Genomic DNA, 21,924 nt, shown 5'->3' on the forward strand with positions numbered 1-21,924 from the left:
TACAGACAGCTTAGATAAACACATACCTGCTGTATCACGGTGAAAAAAACCCCCACACCAGAATGAGCAAATGTTAAAAACAAATAAGAAAAGTGATCTTTGCAAAACTGTAAACAGACAGGTGTGTGGGTGATTAAGTGACAAGTGAAGGTAATAAAAAAGATCAGCGCCAGCACACTGTCATCTCTTATGGTAAATTTACTGAATACATTCAAAATGAATGCTTTTTGATGCTGTCACTGTACCAAAATTAAGCTATTTCATACATATGTAGGCGCTGATTTTCATTAAAAGGGAGGATTATGTGGTTCTCTAAAGAAAGGATTCTTGCATTAATAGTATTATACTGTAAATCTGTGACAAACCATGAAATGTGTTGAAATTCTAAATGGAAATAAATAACATGACTAGCTGTCCCAAAAATATGAAAGGGTCATATAGCACAATTAGTCATGCTTCTGTAACAGTCTGAAACCCTTTTAATTTTAATGTTTTGAATGTTTATATAAGACCTACAAGCACAATAGCATGGACATTAAAGTAAGAACAGTGTGAAGCCAAAGGGAGACAGAGAGCAGAGAGTAATGGTAAAGAATTCCTTTTGTTCTGGGAAATCAATGATACTCTCTGGCTCCATGACGCACAGATACTGATTCACAGATTGATTTTCTGTGTGTCTATGTGTGTGCACCGGGAAACACAGACGGCTGATGCATCCAGGTGCATAGCTGTGCGCGTTTACCATATTAACATTCTTTTCGAATACTGTGGTTTACTTGCAGACTGGGAGTAAGAGCCCATCATGTTGATATCCCTGTGGTGTTATCTATCTGCTCAGCAGAATCCTCGCTCCCCGATGGTTTGTTTAAGAACCTTCAGAAGCATGTCAAAGATGCTTTGTTGACACCATCACCAAGTACACTATGTACCACTGTTTTTTCTCATTTATCCCTTCCTTGGTAAAGCTCAGATTAAAATTTTCTTTTCACCAGGAGGAGAAATTCTCTGCCAACAGCAAACATTTGTCTCCGTTATTGTATTCACAGAACGACTATATGTTTTTACACCACACAATGTAACTAACATGCTATTTACTCTATCTGGTTACATTAAGCAGCTAATAAATGATCTGCTCTTGCTTGGTATTTTTTAATGCGTCCTCCGTTTCCTGATTGTGATCGGATCAGAGTGAAACCTACACGAGTAGTCTGAAGTGATGGAAAATTGCAAAAGTACGCACATTTTAACATGAAAAATATTAGGTGCTAGAACAGAAGTTCATGTCAGAAAAGGAAAAACAGAGTCCGCACACTGCATAATGCTCCCATGAACATTTATTAATGAACCAATATGTCACGTCTCAGACACTGAAGAAGAACTTGTGCCCAGAGTGTCACATTTATATCAATAAATGTTCATGGAAGCATTTCCTACTGTGCAGACTCTATTTTTCCTTTTTTTCCCTCCCTAATTTGATGTGGCACCAAATCAGCCCCAGACTTTAATAAAAAAATGACTTTAATCAGTTTGTGAGCTGTCGAGTCAGGGGAAACTTTATAAACTCGTTGTCTACAACATATTCTTAATTTCATGGACACAAAATAATCATATAATTAGTAATTAGAGGCATGTATCTTTCAGCCATCTGTCTTGCTCACTCTTTAAATTTGTTTTCCTAAAACAAATATCTGTGTCAGTATTATATTGTGTATTGATACCAGCATATTGTACATTGACTGATTTCACACCTGTGTAAGATCTGAACACAATTTGAGCCAGGCTACCTCCAGATGTGGTCAGGCAGAACTGATCACATTCCCATCATGATGTATTTAAGCTTATATGTTGCATTATCACGAGTTTTACCTTATCTGGATAACGTGTCTGGACACATCACATGTGAATGGGGTGTGAGTGATGAATTATTTTTAGGAAAGGTCAACCACTCACAGAGTTGACCTTTGCTGAAATGAGGATTTATGATTAAGGCAAACAGTCCCTGTTAATAATGACGCCCTTTTCATTTCTGACTAGTTATTACTGATAATCTCATAACGGATCATTTCATTTTTTTAGCCATATCGATGTTAAACATAATTTTCATTAAAAGAAAATCTGTAAACATCACGATTATGTGACTTTTGTTGGGGTCTGGTCCGCATGAACATTTTTTCTTATTTCTGGAGACCAAGATTTGTAGGCCAGGGCATATTTGCAGCACTACTGTAATAGTATTTTTTTTTTTATTATTATTAATGACACGGTTGTATTTGTCTCTGTCCCTATTTATACTCCACTGTTTATGTGTTGGCAAACACTCAAGGAAGTGGAGACAAGCATGACCTAATTTATATCATGCACCCCCATTCCTGCCAAAATTGTCAATTTGTTATTAAATGGCTGTTAATTGTGCTGTGGTCCTGCCATCAGCTCATTAATTACCGTTAATAGCTTCCATGTGGTATTTTAATGAACATGTTATCTTCTTTACCTCTGGGTGGAGATGCTGGGTAGTCCAAAGTGTCTAAATATGGATTACTAATCTTTCCTGGGTGTTGCCTTTTATGTTTGATTGGCAGATCATTAGACTAATTAGCAAGTTACAGCTGAGAAAGAGCAACTTGCTGACTTTTATGAAGTGTTCACAACATTGCAAGAGAGAGAGAGAGAGAGAGAGAGACTTGTGGATTTGGCTGATTCCTCTCCATAAAACTTTGAGAGAACTTATTCCAAGTAGGAGTAGGAGCTCATTTGTATGCAGTGTTAATTTCATCCAGGACTGCATACAAAACAAACTGAATTAGTAAACAAGTTATTAGTGAAGGAGGAATTGCAGCGGCTCCATTGTGGGAATTCGGTGGAGCTCAGCAGCAGGTGGGTTTTCAAAATAATTGTGAATAATCAGTGTTGTTACATGTTTTGCTCTTAACATATTTTTAAAGGTGTAGCTAGGTAACATGTAGCTAACATGTCCCTGATGTCTCTATCAATTACATACGCAGCAGGAAATGCAGACCTCAGCTTGCCATTCGTGTGGCATGAGGTGGTTGTCAGTATTACACTCCGTCAGCATTCAACACAAACAAACTTTCCATCTGGCTTCTTGTCAGGTTAACAACAGCAGTGCTGCTCTTCAGTCTTTTCTTCTCAGGTTGTTTAGCAGTTGTGTGGCACAACCATGCAGTGTATGATTCCTCTTTTGCATTCACATTGTGTGCAATGTTTAGTGTTCATATTGCCATAGTAACTCCAGCCATGTGGCTTTTGTCACTTTTTCTGACCTTGAGGTCTTTCCAGGGTCTTCATGTTCTTTACATCTAATAGAAGCCCACCTCACATACTGGCACTCTCTGACTGAAAAAAGTCAGAATTATCTTTATGTCACATCTATACCTACACAGATTTGGGTAAAAAAAAAAAAAGGCCTGTAAGCTTAAAGGGATAGTTCAGATTGTTGAACTATCAATAGTCAGTATGTAAGCTACACTAGATGCTGATCAGCAGGTATGCAGGCAGGTATTTAAGCAACTTTAAAAAAAGGTCCACTTAAAAATAATCTATATCAGTTTAAGTGCATACTATATGTTGAATATATTTTGGCTTTACCTTGCCATTAGACAGCATTTTCTGACAGGAAGCTGCCATTGTACATATAAGCCAAATAGTGCTCTTTCCAAACCAGCCAAACTCTGTAATTGTACCCTGCAGAACATGGGAATAGCTGGTCTACCACTGTCTTGGTCAGTTAGTTTGTGCAATTTTGTGTGACTCACACAAATTGATCAAGGCAGTGGTAGATCAGCAATAACTCTAGTGTTTTGTGAAGTAAAATGACTGATATACAACATGAAGTTTGGTTGGTTTGGAGAGAGCGATTTTTGGTTAAATATTCTAAATATAGGGCTGGTGGTGGAGCTTTTGTAAAGATGCGGTAAGTCAGCCATGAAAGTGTTCTGAGTGTATCTCACCACAAAAACATGTTATTAGTCACCCAGCCAAATTTGAAAAAATCAATCAAAGTATATGAAATTAGGTCTCAAAATTGTGAAAAAATTGCAGTTTTCTCTGCTCTGAAATGCTGGAGGTATGTCTGCTCTGCTGTCTCAACGTCAAACACCACCATGATCTGAAAACAACCTGAAACATGGTCGCTCTGTCTAGTAGCATTGTCGGACATGTCAAGACATGTTTGAGCCTCCAGAGCCGGAGGACGGTGACAGGATGGTATTTTTTTCTTCTCTGTCAGTTTGTTGGAACCGAGGCGAGCTGAAGTGAACTGCTGGGCTGATTTAGACAGAGAGAATTACTTCTGTTGCATTCGTCAGTGACAGTTGTTGAGGGTGAGGGGAGGGGAGGCGGTGTTGTTTGTGTGTTGGATTGTGGGGCTCATAAAGTGTTGGCTCCTGCACATCACCAAGCCATGTTTCAGGTCTGCCCAAAAACACAGAAATTGTGAACAACAGTTCAATGGTCTAACTACAGAATTTAGTACTACACAGTTCTCAGTCTTTTTACACGTTTTCAATAACTACGTTCTAACATGTATAATGTATTCAGAGGAAAAACTCTCTCTTTCTTTTCCAAGGACTTAAAGTGAGTGAAATACCTTTTGCTGCTGTCCACAGCAGTGCATTTCTTAGCTTCCTTGCTGGCAATCCTCTCTGCTTTTTCAAACTGGGGGCTGATTGTGGAATGGACAAAGATGTCTGATCTGATTGAGATTCTTTATTCTCCTTTTCAAACAGACGCTAAGTGTATTTAAAGCCTCCACTAATCACTGAGCGGTTTTGGGAATAGACCTGAACGCACCAGCAAACATCACTTCGACTGCAGCTCTGAAATTATCTTCCATCTAATCTGACCTGGCAGCCCGTAATGGCTTCTGATTTTTAATCCTTTCTCATCACAGACCCACTTACATCTGGGCTATCACATTAGCGTATTAATTATAGACTATAATTGATCAATTAACTTCTGTGAAGAGGATGAACGAAGCAAGTGTAAGTGTGAGGAGAATCATGTGGCTCTTTGTATGGCAAGTCATGCTTCTACACATCAGTGTGTGAATCCATATGTTGTCTGTTTACAGTTCTGGGCGTGTGAGGAAGATGAAAATCTTTGTAGTGTTACACAGGTCTGGCCTTGGCATACTGCTGTCTCTAGCTGTTTCAATGCGGTCTTGTATTCCCGTTGGAGTGGCTTATATAACCCCCATTAGAGCCTTTTGCTGATACTCTGGCTGTGTAATTTACAGTCTTACACCCTTTACTGCCCGTTTTGCTGCCTCGTCTCCTCCATCACTTCTCTCCACCTGCGAAGCACCGCTGAGTCCTGGGAACCTTTTATCAATGGCTTTGTTCCCACCGCGGCTGGTAATGAATGTGGGAACTTGAGCCAGTTGAAATGGAGCATCTCCCCATGGGGAAAGCTTAAGTTTTAATTACCATAGTTAATGGGGCAGAGTGGGATCAACAGAGTGGGAGACAGCGATGGAAAGGAAAAGTCTCCCATTGAGCCTAGTGACACACCTGAATCTGATGGGCGTAACCACAGAAAGATTTATTAGAAGAGAGTTTGTGCCACAGGACGACAGCTGGCCACATCTTCATCCTTTGTAGTAGAAACAAAGCCTTGCGTAGAACTAAAGGAAGGCTCTCTCAGGATGATGGCTTTTATACTGGTGTAGCTCTCTCTTTGGCTCTTGATCTGTATTAAATCTAGCTTAATCTCAAATGATTACTCATTTGAGCTCAGACACAGCCAGCGTTATCAATTAGGGAACCTATTTAAGCTAGATCGTATTACACTGTGACCTATGTTGCCAACTCTCATTACTGGGTTTCCTCAGGAGCAAGGGACCAGCATCAGTTACATAAGAGCTGTTTTTCAGCTGATGGCTATGTACCTTGCTTTTAATGATTTATAACCCACTAGTGAATGTCTGCCCCGCTGCACCTGTGTATTGCTGAGCAAAGACAGCCTCGAGTTCCTCTCAATCTCTAACCTCTTAATGGCAGCTCCGTCCTTGTTTTATTCCTTCCTGCATACAGAAGTGAGCATGAAACTTTTAAACTTAAGTTTTACCACGAGGACAACAAGAGAAAACAATAGAACTCTAACACAAGGAAACCAATAGTAAGAAGCTACTTTCCCTTAACTGAAAAGAATGAAGGGCAAGTTAAGAATCTGAGAGAATTTGTGATGGTTGAGGGGAAGAAGTGCTAGTGAGATGGGTAAAATTGTAGCTATGGGCAGTGGGTGATAGATCGGTGAGTGCTGCCAACACTCCCCTGCCAAGGAGCAAAGTACAAAATGAATTTTGTGTCACACTGAGATTGTGTGTGTGAGTGGTTGTGTGTTTATTTTCTTAAATTGGAGCATCGCTGTCTGAAAATTCACAAAATTGGTCTTGTATTTTAAAGCAAGAATTGCTGCCCACTCACATTCACATGTCCTTACAAAAAATCTTTATTACCAGAACACAATGTGAGACTGCACTGTTTTGAACATGATGCCGTATAATAATCTCTTTTCCCCTAATCTGTTCTTCGGTAGGTCTCTGGGTAGAAGTCTGCAGGGGGCTCACCATGGTGCAAGAGAAGAATGACAAGATAAACAAAGACATGGTCCTTCCACCAATTCAACAGAATAGACCTGCTGTAAGAACACTGCCGGCATGACTCTCTCCCACTGTTATCTCCCACTTAACTCCATGTGCACTAATCTCAAACTCTTTGTTCTTCACAATCATGAGAAAACATGCACAACCCCATGCGCTTCAATCTGTTTGATGTTTACCAAATCGCAGGATGTGATGTATCAGTGAGTAATACTGATGCGTCAGAGGAGTAAGAGTATTGACATTTTGGGAAATATGCCTATTTTCTTATTCACAAACAGAAATGCAAAACCAATATTTGTGGGTTTTCCAGGGAGTTGAGTGCTTTAATGGTTTTTTGACAAGAAATAGTTTAATATGGTGACTTCCCAGAGTCTTGTGATCGTGAATACCAGACAGAGGGATAACAAACTGTTGTTTGTCTAGAAATAGTGCATGCGTGTGCAATTGTGTATCGCAACTGTTTAAAAGGACTAGTGTGTAGGATTTAGTGGCATCTAGTGTTGTGGATGCAGATTGCAAACAACTGAATACCCCTCTCGCCTCACCCTTCCCTTCCAAGTATGTAGGAGGACTTACTGTGGTCGCGAAACCAAGACCAATTCTGGTGCCCTAGTCGACCATGTTTTCACTGACCTTTTCTCTTCTAACACAGAAGTCACCGGCACACAGCTGCTAACTGTGCTGTAGCTGCCATTAACTAGTTAGCTCAGTTAGCTAACTGTTATTAGACTATTAGACTGGGACAAAGTCGTGTTTAAACAGCAAGAGGTAAGATTATACTGTGTGAAATAAATCAGCAAAATAAGGATCATTACTGTTTTTGCTGTTAGTATTTAATATCCAGCTTGGTGAGTGCCCCAAAAACATATATTTAGATAATTTAATTAATATCAACATGCAACAATTGGTCCATTAAAGGCTTGAACTAACAACAACCTGTTGACTACAAAAATCTTTAGTCTGGGGCCAGCCCTAACTGCCAGTGTTTGGTTTGTCTGTCCTGGGCTACTGTAGAAACATGGTGGTGCAGCATGGTGGAGGAAGTGGACCCACTTCCTCTGTAGATATGAACAACTCATTCTAATGTAATAAAAGTGCAACTAATATTATTTTCAGGCGATTATACACTAATGAAAACATATTTATGAATATTTTATTCCATTCCTATCATTCTGCCAATAAATGCCCCTACAACTTACATGCTGGTCCTTTAAGTCTGTCTTAAAGCAATTGTTGGGTTTTGCTTGCTCTGATTGCCCTCTTGTTCATACTGGCCATTAAGAAATCCCCTCCAAGCACGCTTCCAATGTTATTAATGGCAGATTACTATAGAAAGAGTTATTATCTTCTTGATGGCACATTTTGTTGTAAAAGCGTCAGTACTTTACAAAGCTAAAACTGTTGTTCCCCTTGAGTTCCCAAACACCATAGCTTATGAATGCAATGCTTTGTGTCAGCTGAATGGCTCTGTCGTCAGACCTTCGCATCAGTACATGAATGCACCGCTAGCAAGGATTCACAGATCACTTGATAATTGCAACACTATTAAAACTCTCCAGTTAAAGGCATTTGTATTTCATGTCCTGGGAATGAGAGTAAACAGTCAACTGTCTTTCTGATGCATTTACAAACAGCAATTGACTAATTATATTTACCTTTAAGTAATCTTAATAAAAACCAGTGTGGATGTGTGTTTAATTTTGATGCAGTAGCTATGTTAAGTGACTTTTAAGGCCTTGCAAGCTGACACTCATCCATGCACCAAAACCAGCACACCACTGGAAGGCAGAAATCCACATACCATTTGCATGAACTGGGAAGTTGTTGTCAGTAACATCAGTTGTAAGCATGTAGGATTCACTGGAACAGTCCATTCAGACAAACTTGACAAAATTGTGGACCTTTCCTGTACTGCACAGATATGAGAGTGGTTTTGTAGCAACAAGCCTATTTCCCCAAAATGTTGAAGCAGTCCTTTAATACATGAAATAGTATGTGGTTTTAGTCTTATGTCTTTCCTCTGAACTAGTTTGGTTGTTTGAATTATTGATAGTTAGATTCACACCACGTCATTACAGTAATGTTTTGTCTTTAAATTGACCTTTTTCGGCAAGGCACTGATTCAATCAGCTGCTCTGTTCTCTGGAATCCATCATCATCATTCAGCCAGGAGAAAGTGTCATTGATTTTAGGAGATTCATTAGCTCCTGTCTAAACAGGGTAATCAGTCTGAATCCTAACTAATACCTTATTTTAGGCACAGTAACAGGCCACACACACACTGTATGAAAATTAAAGGGTATTGTTACTGTTTATTATCATAACACAAATATTTGTGCAACTGACCAGCAGTCAACTTGCTGCAGGAGAGCGTAAGTCTGGTTGATTAGTATACAGTACACAGTCTGGCCTGTGCTTCAGTGCATGAGTTGTTTATGCCTGATGTGCACTGATTGCCTGATACTGGGTCTCATATGGGCCCCTGTATTAATATTTACTGCACTGCGAGTTATCGCACGCTCCCATGGTTTCAAAGTTAACCCACTCACAGCAGCACGCAAATCATAACAAACTCAAAATGAAATTCAGGAGCAAAGAATTGAAGCATTTAAATCAGCTATTTTTTTTTTTTCTTTTAATTTACCAGTGCAGTTACATTTCTGAAGAGCTGGTAAAATGAAATGTGGCTCACCAACAGTTATATGATATTTTATCGCCCCTTACATTTTTTGTAAGCTTGTCAGCAGGGGTGGGTAGGAAGGTGTTACAAGCGAGGCGCATGAGAACTTTAGTACTTTTTATGTTTCTCTTTTAAAACTGCACTTCTACTCTGTTTGAGTTTGTTATTCAGCCAGTAATGTTTTTTTTTTACTTCGCAACGTTTGCCATTTATTTCTTTGTTATATCTCATCTGTTTAAATGTGGGGATTGAGTGTAGGGGGAGGAGAGGCGACAGTGTGCGAGGAGCACCGCTACAAGTTGCTGCCTGGAAGAAAAATAAACACCATCTGTCCTTTGACCACAATGCTGTGATGATGGAGCAAAACCCAGAGCAAGATGCAGCTCCCAGCGACAATCCCTGCCCACATCTGGCCCACACTTTTTATACCAAAATTTGAAAAACAGCAGTTACATGATGAAGTGCTTGCTGTGCCTCCTGAAAAACACTGAGATCTCTGCTTTTTACAACTCAACCCCCACAAACACATTTAATCAAGTTGCGCATGCAGTGGGTGAAAATGTAGTTAACTAGCTGATATCAGCTATATTGTTTCCTTGTGTACCGTTAATCTTTGATGTTACTGACATGCCAACTTCAACATATATATTAATAAAATTGGAATAATATTGGTACTTGTATTTGAGTAATTTACTAACCAGGTACTTTTTACTTTATTTGGGTTGGATTCTCCAATGATAATTTTCACTTATACTTGAGTATTTTTTTATGGAAGTCATTGCACTTTTACTTGTGTATTCAGTGCTTTACCCACCAGTGCTTTTCTTACAGTACCTTTACATGCACACAAGAGACCAGGTTACTGGGAGAAATCAGATATTCAGAAAACATGTTTACAAGCACTAATAGTAACTTGGCTACTGTAAATCTGCCTATAAATGCAGCAGATCAATAATCATATTTCTTTCCTCTATCCCTGATCTTATGATAGAAGAGTGGCTTATGTTTTATTTATTGGAGGGCGAGTGTTGCAGGGAGACTACAGGCTCTGTAGCTTTTCTTTGCCAAACAAATGTCTTAATTTAATTTACAAAACACATCTTCATTAGGCTTTTGGAGCCTACTTTGTGTTAATTGTACTGGTTGGAATTCATTTTAACATAAGGATGCATTGCTATGTGTGATGATCTCTTTCACTACTCATTCATTAATATGGTGACATGTATGTAAACATGTCATTAGTGTCATTAGTGATTTTGTCATGTATCAAGCATCTTATTTTGTTCAAAATTAGAGAGAGCAAATCCAGCCCTCACGAATCACCAAATACATTGAAGGTGTTTCTCTCTAGAGCTGCAGTCTTCAGTTGATCAAAATGAAACTAGCTGCCAGTTACTGGGATAATCATTCATGTCTTTCTTGGCAGAAATGGCAAACCTTTGTTGGTTCAGCTTCTTAAATGCAAGACTTTGCTGATTTTCTTTGTCATCTACGTAGGGCTGCAACTAACAATTATTTTCATCTTCAATTAATCTGTTGATTGTTCTCTCAATTAATCAAGCGAACATGTCAGAAAATGGTGAAAAAATGTTGATTAGTGTTCCTCAAAGCCCAAGATGACATAGTCAAAGGTCTTGTTTTGTCCACAGCCCAAAGATATTCAGGTTACTGTCAGAGGAGTAATGAAACCAAAAAATATTTACGTTTAAGAAGCTGAAATCAGAAATATTGGACATTGTTTATTTAAAAAAAAAAGACGAAAAAACAATTGATTATCAGAATAGTTGGCAATTATTTTATTAATCAATTTATAATTGATGAATCATTTATGATAGTACACGAAGAGTCTGGTTTTGGACTGTTGGTTGGACAAAAGAAACAATTTAAAGATGTCACTTTGAGCTCTAGGAAATTGTGATGAGCATTTTTCAAAAATTTTGTGACATTTAATGGATTAAACGATTAACCATGACAGTGATTGACTAATTGATAATGCAAATTAGCGTTAATGCAGCCTTATTTCTCTTATTGTCTACCCCAATTATATCAGTGAGGGTAAGGTAGTTTGCTGCCAGATTGTTGTATTAGACTGTATTGATTTGAGTTATGATGTAACTAATAAATTGGCAACTGAGTGTAATTTCTATAAGGTAGATGTGATTGCAATGCCTGTGTATATGGCAGCATGTTTATATAACCATGTTTCCTTCCTTCTCAGTTGTCTTGGGAATTGAAGATCAAGAAAAAGCTGAAGATGGTGCCTCCTTGTCTGGGCAAGTTCAGACCAATTGTTGGCAAGTGCTGCCACCAGTGCACCCCAGACAGTCTGGTGAGTGTGCCGCACAGAAGCCGGAGACGGTTAGAGAGAGAGACAGGAGAGGAAAGCAAACATTTAGACTAATGAAATGAAGGAGGCAGACAAATTAAATTTATCTAATGTACAGTATGTGCAAGAAAAATTGGCTTTCAAGTTACAGTGAAACTGACTGAAAACATACTGACCTTGTACAACACACTGAGCTTGTTTAGTTGATTCAAAGATACTTTCATAGATGTGTCCGATCAGATGGTGTGTTTTTTTCACTTGGCTCAGAAAAAGAAAGTTGGGCAGAACCCTTGGCTTGGCTTCCACAACCTGCTGAGCATCAACGAGACGCACACCAGGTACTGATAATATTTACAGTATTCAGGCGAACACATACAAAACTTATCAGTCCCAGCACACTCACCCATGCACATTCTCTGCCTCTGTACTGTGTGTTTGCAATCGCAGGTATCGAGGCTGGCTGGTGCGGAGGGTGTGCTGCATGCTGTTTGTGAGTGGGTGCAAGGTTTACGCGAGTGCTGTTACCGACAGACTGGAGAGGGTCTGTCAGAGCAACAGGTACCTTAGGGGAAAGAGAAACAGGAGGAGAGGACTCGAGATGCCAGAGGAGAGTAAATAAATGATAGGCAGAGATACAGAAAATGAAACAGCTCCTGCTGTTCTGGTGAGAGGCAGAGAAAGGAGGAGAGGAGATAAGAGACCCAAACAAAGATATAGAAAATGAAGGCTATCATGGGGTCTGTGCAGAGTAGATGAAGAGAAATGGGATGACTTCGGACTGTCGTCACACTTGCCCTATCTCAGTCACCGAGTTCTCAGCTTGTCTTCTCTCCTTCGGTGTAATTGAGTTTAACCTTTCTGTAACCTCTTTAGTCAGGGATGTTGTTGCTGTTGTCTTACTGGAAGCTGGGTGTTTGTCTGTGTGGAGCACAGAAGAGGCTTTGTGCTGTGTTAACTCTGCTGTCCTGTGACCGTGTGTTTCAGGGTGAAGGAGGCGCTCGCAGCAGAGCATAAAGCGTCTGAGGGGGGAGATAGCCGAGGGCAGAACAACCGCCTCTCACCATTCCTCCCTCTCATTAACACCTGCATCCTCCCTGGATTCTTACGGTGTGTGTTTGTTTACCATGTGTGGGCTGGTGGGCAAAGGGCGAGGTTCAAAGATTGCTTTTTACTGTTTATTTATTAATAAAATACTTTTGTGTATTGATTTTAAAGCTGCATTATGCAATCTGCTCGCTTACTTAGTAACAAGAAAGAAATGGGATATATTCTCCCGTGTTTCCTCTAGATTGATTTTCACCAGGCCTGGTGATGTGCTCCAAAAAAACAGATGAGGCACATGGAGTGGCATATTGATGCAGTCAGCTTCAGTCAGATGGCGCAGCGGGCAGTCTGCAGTTTATAGGCTGTTTCCGTTCAAATTTTTGTTTGTTCTGTATATTGAAGACTTCAAACAAAGTGATCACAAGGAGAAGACGACTGCTATAATATTAGTGCAGTTCAGTGAGAATTCTCATTGAAAGAACAAACAACAGTAATGTGGCAGTAGGTAGTGACTTTAGTAACTAATAGGAAAAAAAATCTCTGAATTTATATGTGGAAAAGTTGCGACCAAGTCAGTTGTCTCTTTTGACTTTTCCTTGCACTTCCCCCTGAAAAACAGCAGCCAACTCCAGCAGTGCGTTTACTAACAGCGTGAAAAAAGTGACAGTTCTCAGTGTAATGATGTATATTTCTGGTTCCAGTTATTGATGACAACTTAAAGTATCTGCACCACAAAGATCAGGATTTTTGCTGTATTTTAATACACTGAGAATGATTTTAAAATAACGGGAAAACCCGGGCGCATAGTGAAATATAGAGTGGGTGCTGTGGGGTCTATAGGGTTAATAAGCTGCGTTTATTGCATAAAGATAGGCTGTGTAACTTGTGCAAAACATCAACAGTGTGCAGATCTGCATGCAGATACATGGATCAAAAGCAACTCAGTGCTTTCCAAATCGCCAGTGGATGTTTGGCGTTATATTTGGCCCACCCGGCCTGTACAGTTTTAGAAGTAACACTATTCTACATTATCAACATGACTGAAGGAACAATAGAGTTGTGATGAGCTACTTGTTGAAAAATTTCTTTTAATGATATCCATCAGACTTCCTCAAAATGGAAAGTGTTGCCTATGTAGCCAAAGCATGATATGACTTATTTCTGCTGGTTGGCCAAAAACTAGAATTAGTGAGGCCCACTGTTGCACTAGGTGATATGTTTTTGTTCATGAACATTTAACACTGTTGTTTGTTTTGAGTCAATGTCACATTCATCGTCCTGCAGCAGTAAACACTCTTTGGGCCGTGGTTCCCCACCTGGAGGAAGAGAAAAGGGTGTTGGCAAGCCTTGTCTGCTCTGAGGTTGTCAGAATCACATTTACACATTTGAACTAAAATCACAATTTATACAAAAGTCTGTTTACAACACAGTTTGAAAAGATATATATATTTTTTGTCCTCACTCAAAAATAGTAGGCTACTACTGGTGGTGTCTAGAAGGGAAGCTGAGACTTGTGAAACTCTTATGAGAGCCTTAAGGTTTAAGTTAAAATGATCACTCCTCCAGACACTGTGTTGCCTGCTCACAGTGACAGCATGTACAACTGGATTGACACCACAGTGGCCTTCAGTAACTGATGAAGGTACTTTTCTGGATGGCAGTATTTATACTCCTAAATTTTTACATTGTGGTTAGACATTGGTTGTGACAGTAGCCAGGAACAGATAATGGAGAAATAGAGAGAAACAGAAAAAGACCACCTCCTTTCTAATATGTGTTACTATACTAGCTAGTTTGCATAATTAAAATATGAAAAAATGTGAATACATTATATTCTTCTTATATACTATTAATATTCTTGATCCACTTCTGATGAATGCCCAGGGAATCCATGTAGAGTGTATGATCTCAGATGGGCCACTCTTCATGAAGTAAAGGCTCAGCTTTTCTTAGATACAAGTAAGGAGGTCGCCAAGGAAAAAAAGGTTGGGAAGCACTGCACTAGAGCACATCTTGAGCAGAAAGTCATACCCAACAAATGCACTATGATAAAGTAATGTGTGAAGAGAACTATAGTGCTCAGCTGTTATAGAAACATTATTTAGCCTTTTTTCAGATAAAGTTTATATTCATGCCCGTTTTTAAAGGAACAAATGGGCTTGAGTCTGAGAGCAACAGAAAGGCTGGAGAGGTTTTGAGTTTTGAGAGTTTTGAGAGTTTTGGCCTTGGTCTTTTCATTGGTTTTGTTGACTATAACAAAAGTGCAGAATACCGTCATCTTTATACCAAAAGAACTGCCATACTCAAGAGAAAGCCAGTCAATCATAACAAATGCAGAAATGATTTGTAGTGCAATTATGGACAAAACAGCACACCATAGCTGTCAAATTAATCCAAAATGGACCAAGAATATGAAAATAACCTAATTTATCTTGATTAATGTGTTATCAGTTTTCCATACTAATAGCGAGCAGAATTTGAGACACTGTGATTAGATTTTGTTTCTTCCTGATTTTTATCAAAGTTAGTTATTTTCTAACACAGTTATGTTGTCATGTTTTTACTGATGATTAAACTGATCCAGCTGCCAGTCCCTTAATATTGTCTGTGCAGAAAATGAACAGGACATGGAGCTCTGAGACCCAAGATGCCCAAAATAACTCCCTCCGTTTGGCTTCTCTGCGACAGAACAGTTAAAAAAACAACAACAATAATGTAAAACTGCTTTCATATATGTGGTTCCACCTGAAAGACAAACAGAAATGGTTCATACACTGTGAAACAAGACCTTTAGGATGTTAGTTTGCAAAATGTTTATATGTAACTACCAACTGGTGCATAACAATCTGTCACTTGGTCATCACGCTCTTCAAGATGACTGGCAGTTGTTGAGGATTAAACCTGTCCCCAGACATGCAACACGCTTCGATTGCTCCCGGCATGTTGTATTTTAAATTGAAATTGGGTGTTACGACTCTGTCAGGTCCTAAGAGCCTGCTGCTGTAGCCACAGACAGTATTAGATTTCTGCAAATGTCTGGTGAAATGAAGTGGAAACTTTTTTTTTTAAAGAAACTTTTTTTTGGGGGGGGGGGGGCTTCATTTACTCTTAAGAATCTCTCGTCAAAATCTGCCCTCTCCTCTCGTTCTCTCTCCCTCATTTACAGCCTCGGCTTCTGTCTCTATCTACAGCTGTCATCCTCACACTCCCCACTCTTTATCGCTTTCCATTTTGCCTTTTCCTTGTGTCATCAGTTTCTTTTCCTTATCCCTCTTCTCCTCACTTTGTCTCCTTCTCATCTATCTCATTTACATGTTGTCACACTTAACTTCATCCTCATTTTGCTCAACATCCCGTTGTTGGCGACTATTTCTTCCTGGCTTCACCACTATCTAACCATTATTCCCTTGTGTACATTGTCCCCCTCTCCTCCTTATCTCCAGTCATTAATTTTTTTCTCCTGTTCTTTCTCCCATCCTTCTGTACACCTCTCCACCCACTATCCTCTCTCCTGACTAGATTCGTGGGCTGGGTGATGCTGAAGATGTTTGCTTCAATATTTGACAGTATTCAGGTTAACCTCAACCATCTGCCGGCTCTGCACAGAGCCTCACAAGAGGTACAGCTATCCACAAACGCAATCACACACATATGCAGACAAAATGTCCTAAGTTTTTTGTTCACAGATGATTAAATATGCCCGTAACTGTTACTCCAAAAGGTGATAAATCTGGTAGTTAGTAAGTAAAGTAAATTAATCACCTACTATTTTGCTTAACAATTACTTTTTTGAGATATATTCTTAGGAAAAAAGGTCCAATTTGTTTTATTTCACATTCTCAAATGTGAATATTTTCTGGTTTATTTGATCCATTGTGAGAGCAAGCTATCTATCGCGGGTTGTGAACAAAACAAAACATTTCAGGATGTTATATTGGGATCTGGGAAAAAAATGATCAAGTTGCAGTTAGTTGCAGCCCCACTTCACACATACTATAATGTTTTGGTTTGCGCAGTCAGGATATGAAACTAGGCTGTGCTCAGCTATCTAATGAGATAATGAACATCTACAGCCTTGTTTCAACCATCAGAATATTTAAAAGTATACAAATGTGAGAATATTTCAGTGTTTTTCAAGTACTTTTGAAAGTCTATTTTAAAATAAAAGCCTAATCGAGTTTCTGAGTTTCTTTAACTTGCCTTGATATACTTAATTATTTTCCATTTTTTACAGAAGACGACACAACTCTAATTACATGGTTGACTAAATAAATACAAGTAAATAAGTCTGAGTCACGCAGCTCTTTTCAGAGGTTCGAGATGGCCATGAATGAATTCAGTGAACTATGTCTTTAGTTTAGATCTCATTGAAGTAGAGTCGATTACATAAATGGAGGCAAAACCACCAGGAAATTACTCTAGGGATGCTTACGGTTTTCAGTGGTTGTCAGCTGACTGTTGGTGCATATTCATGGTCTCTTACGCAATGTGAGTACTGTCTTCTCTGCTGGATTATTTTTAATTTGTCCAAATGCCTTTTTAAAGCCTGCAACCAGTGTGTCCCAATTACCCACTCAACTGTATAATCCGATTATCTGTATTTTAACTTTGTAATCTTACACTTATTTCACACATACGTAATTATTTTAATTGTCGATTATATGTTTGCATGGCCATTATCAGTTAATTAGTTGTTTAGTCTATAAAATGCCAGAAAATGGCGAAAAAAATATCCAAATATTTTTTTCCCAAATCTTGACATGACAACCTCAAATGTCTTGTTTTGTCCACAGTCCAAAGATACTCAGATTACTGTCACAGAGGAGTAATGAACACATCACATTTAAGAAGCTGAGATCAGAGAATATTGACTTTTTTCTTTTAAAAAAATGTTGCAGAGTAAAGGAGCAATATGTGGCAGTTGCATGTACAAAAATGGGTACAGCAGTCCAGATAGTGAGTTGGAACCATAGATGTTACATTAAATAGGTTGAAGTCCTATTCAGTAAAATCTGTGGTTGAAGCAAGTTGTTTCTCCCCGCCCCCTCCTCCCTAAACTTGAGGAACCTCAGGCAGGCTGCAAGAAAACCGCAGGAGCACAAGACAAGACAATAATTTAATGACTTAATTTAATTATTTGACAATAAGAAACGACAATGAGTCCTACATGAGTCCATCAGCTGTTTATAACTGTCCATAAAGCTAAGCCCGTTATCCTGAAAACAAAAGCTCGCTGCTCCAAAAATACACACTCTGGAGTTGGAGTTCAGTGCCTGCCTGCCTTACTATCTGCCAGGCTCCATTAACATATTGCTCAATTTAACAGTTATAAACATCTAGTCCTTTCACGAGATTATTCATGATTCAGCTCCCATTTTGTGTGAAACAGACAAATAACTAGTTATGGCCAGAATAGAAGTATTTCAACTTGGTATGTTTCCTTCATCTCTGGTGACATATGCTAATTATCTGATTTATTGCAGTAAATATATTACAGATTTGTCCTTTAGTTTATAGTTGGCAATTAACTTATTGTTTAATCATTGCAGTTTTATTTGTCCAAGTGCTTGTGGCATGACTTGTATGTCGTCATCTGTTTTACCTGTTTTATTTACTGTGTAGTGACTACAGATGAAATAATAGATGAAAAATAAATGCATATGACGTCATTGGAACTGATGATAGGAAGTGAGAGTCTTGAGATTTTTGAAACCGGTTTCCCAGATAGATAAAAATGATGAACAACAATAAAAAAGTAATAAACTTGTTTTCATCATGGCTTTAATAGAACCTAGCAATACTCTGACTACTTACGTTTTTTATTATTGCAGCACTTTTATTGCAAACCTTATTACCTTTTTTACTGTAGTGACTATCATATCCACAACAGTACAATGATGTTTTATCACTGTGCTTTGACTTCCCTCAATATGTAATTGAGTTTGCGATAGCAGCTCTTCATTTCCATGTCTGCAATAAAAAATATCAAATGCTACTCAAAAGATAAAGACGCACAGACATAATAATAGAGCTGTTGTTCACCTTGTATGCTGCCACCTTCTGTAGTACATGCAGTCTCTTAAACATACTTACCATGTATATACTTAATCTTCGCCCAAATCTTTCCTAACTTGTGGAGTGTAAAATAATAAGATAGTCCAATTTTGTATCCCTGCTGGTTTTAGATAATAAATTTATTTTTTTGAAATCCATTTTGCAGATATTATCTGAAACTTGTGGGGCTTGATTATAGTATTGATTGAATATAAGGCCGCGGGAACTCTCTGCACAGTCCACTATTGTTTTCCATATTACAAAACAATGTGAAGAATCTTGTTTATCCACAGCTGCTTCTGTTGTGCAATTCAGGGATCTCTGCTGGTTTACGTGTATGTGCGTCAGAGCGTTATGGACTGTGCTCTCATCCCTCTGGTGCTCTTCTGTCGCGGCCTCAGAGTCCCATACACTGTTTGTCCCTTCCAGATTAACAGCTACGTCCTAAGGTATTATCACCCACACACAAACCCACATGGAAACTTCCAGGCAAGTTGCACCGAGATAATAACTGTACAGAATATATACATACTTTAACAGAAAGGATCTTCCCCTGCAAATAACGCTGACACCCTTTTTGCCAGACATGATATGCTGAATTTATCACTTTTAATTTACAGCATTATATTTAGGCCAATACATTTATTGCTTTGTCATTCCAAGCTTCTTAAATTAATCTAGTTTTGTCTGAGTTACACTATCTTCTGTTTATCCTATAGATCCATCCTGCAGAAAGTAGGTGTGATCCTTCTGCCCCCTTCTGCACAGACTGAGCAGGATGCTGCGATGGATCAGCTATATTCACCTGTCATGACCTCCGTAAGTCTGATCTGTTTTGATGGTTTGGGGTTAAAGGGTAAGATGTGGTAATATTTGTGGTGATTGTGGTTCTGTGAGGTATAAAGTAAGAAAAAATAAGGTTTTGCTTTTTCCCTGGGGTCAGATATAGTAACAGCTATGTATCATTCAAAAAATTTTCAATACAATACCTTGGCTCTGATACTTGTTCCTGAATGATACTTTTTCAACACCAGATCCATTTTAATTAAAAGAAAATTACATTACAGACAGTTCAGGTACTCACTTTAAAGGGGAGAAGCTGTTCAAAGATCCGGGAGCAGCTGGAGAAACTGTTCTTACTCTGAGCAGGGAGACCCGCCCGTCACAGAGGAGAGGAGAAATGCATTGTAATGAATGTAATGAAACGATAGCAACGCATTAGACTCTGAAGTCACACAAATTAGAGTTAGCTTTTTTATTTGAAAAAAAGAACACCTGTTATAGGACCTTTTAAAATATAAATCAAATAATGAAATAAAAAAAAAAACTACAACTTGAAGTTCTGTGTGGGCGTCCTGTTGGCAGGGTGGGGGCGTTTGTTGGGAGGGCGGGGTGCCCTGCCAAATACACTATAGGGGAAACACTGAGATAGCTGTCAAAACTCCTTGGGTATTGAGATTTGGTTTCAAATGACAAGGCGTTTTTGCTTGATGGTATTGAAGTGGAGTTCGGTACCCAGCCCAGGATATAATACAAGAGATGTTACAGCATACATATCTTTCTTTAGTCATCCTTGTTTCTGTATAGTTGGGGGACAGCCCCCTGTTTTCCTTCCAAGCCTTGTCTTTTGAGGATATCCCTATAAAAGGGGTGCTATAGATTATATTAGACCTGCCGCTTCTCAACCTCGCAAATTTGTCTATCGTCCTCACTGCTGAGGGGAAACAGAAATGCCAAGAATATTAGCACTGATTTTGACTTCTTCCTACCAACAACCACCTAAAGATGGACCTCTGTTTCAAATTTGTATTCTCCACCCACTATTAAAATGTACTTTAATGACACCACTTCAGTGCAGTAACTCCCACGATTTTTGCTCCCTCTAGAGCAACAAAAGGTTTTCAACAACCGTTTTCACATATGCAAATGTATCTTTCAACTGTCAAAAGCTAATTCAGGTTTCATATACCCTGAGTCACCAACCATAAAAACACCCTCCAGGCTGACAATTGGAGTGGTCCCTCATTAGCTGTGTATGTGAACCCAAAAACAGTCTGTTTACTAGTGGAGGGGAACGAAGCACTGGGCCACAAATCCAAAAACATGTTGCTAATGCATTTTGCTAAAAAAAAATCCTTCATAGACAGCAGGTAATTATGTGAAATTGCAGGGTAAGCAAAAGATACCTGTCCTTGTAATTTGGCTGTTTAGTGTATGTGCTGTCAGTTCAATTCATGCTCGCTCGCAGTCACACACTTTTCATTGCACTCGATGGTGGAGTGTTATCACAGTCAGCTCCTCAGTCAGAATACAACCTGTCTTTTCATCCTCCCTCCCATTCCCCAGTCCCATCCCACTCTCTATTCATTCGCAAAATTACCAAGGGGCTCGAGTTTTTGCCACAGAGATTGCAGCTCTGGAGTTGGCTGGAGTGACAAAGCAATGAGGAGAGGGCGGAGAGACGGGAAGAATGGTGGTTAGTTTGATTGTGTGAGCTTGGCACGTCTGAGCAGGTTGTTTCTATTTTTATGAGGAAGGTGATTTATGTTTTTTTTTCTCGCTTATTTTGGAGATTTATGAAGCTCCTCTCTTGCATCTGTCACACTTTCCTGTAGTAGTACCTTCCTTGTGCTCCTTGCCTAATGCTGTGTCCCTATTGACTTGATTCTTATTAATGATCAGCACCTGTTCATCATTAATATCTTCCCGTCTTTGTATTTAGCAAGGGAGCTCTTTTGTGCTTGATATCAGTTTGTGTAAAGATGTAATTCATTTGGGCGAGTTATTCGCTATATTAAGATCAATATTGTGCTATACAGCTCAATAAAACGTCTCTGTCTGACATTAATCTACAAGACTACAGCCACAGCGGAACATAAACAGGTTGTTTATGACTGACACAGAGAGTAGTTTGTTTTTTTTTTTCATTGACCATTTGTGTGAGTAAGCATATTGGCTGTGCGTGAGAAAGCAGGCTTGTTTATTGGTTGTATTTCAATGTTAATAAACCTTTATTGTTTATTGAGTGTAGGCCTGCTTAGCTGCTGTTCAATGGTAATTGAATTTTCCATGTCTGTAAGGGGGAAACAGTACTTAATGGAAATGTCTCTGAATGTCAGGAAGTGTCCCCCACAGTCCCATTTTATTCCTGCTCTTTATCCTCCCTGCTCCCTACGTTTTGACTTCTCCTCCCTCTGC

At 39.1% G+C, this 21,924-nt stretch overlaps 1 protein-coding gene across 1 annotated transcript in view; it reads left to right on the top strand.

The window, feature by feature from the left end:
* The window catches only part of gpat2 (glycerol-3-phosphate acyltransferase 2, mitochondrial), a 147,946-nt gene that overhangs the window by 95,597 nt on the left and 30,425 nt on the right, over positions 1-21,924 (top strand). Inside the window, exons 2-9 of the mRNA XM_084728525.1 lie at positions 6,556-6,659; positions 11,521-11,631; positions 11,896-11,966; positions 12,076-12,186; positions 12,613-12,735; positions 16,192-16,291; positions 19,042-19,175; positions 19,446-19,545. Of these exons, the coding sequence (XP_084584651.1) occupies positions 6,588-6,659; positions 11,521-11,631; positions 11,896-11,966; positions 12,076-12,186; positions 12,613-12,735; positions 16,192-16,291; positions 19,042-19,175; positions 19,446-19,545 (822 nt within the window). The 5' untranslated portion in view covers positions 6,556-6,587. The remainder of the gene's footprint in view (positions 1-6,555; positions 6,660-11,520; positions 11,632-11,895; positions 11,967-12,075; positions 12,187-12,612; positions 12,736-16,191; positions 16,292-19,041; positions 19,176-19,445; positions 19,546-21,924) is intronic.

This window comes from Lutjanus erythropterus, chromosome 10 (assembly GCF_056507025.1).
Source record: "Lutjanus erythropterus isolate fLutEry1 chromosome 10, fLutEry1.hap2, whole genome shotgun sequence".
Taxonomy (NCBI): domain Eukaryota; kingdom Metazoa; phylum Chordata; class Actinopteri; order Lutjaniformes; family Lutjanidae; genus Lutjanus; species Lutjanus erythropterus.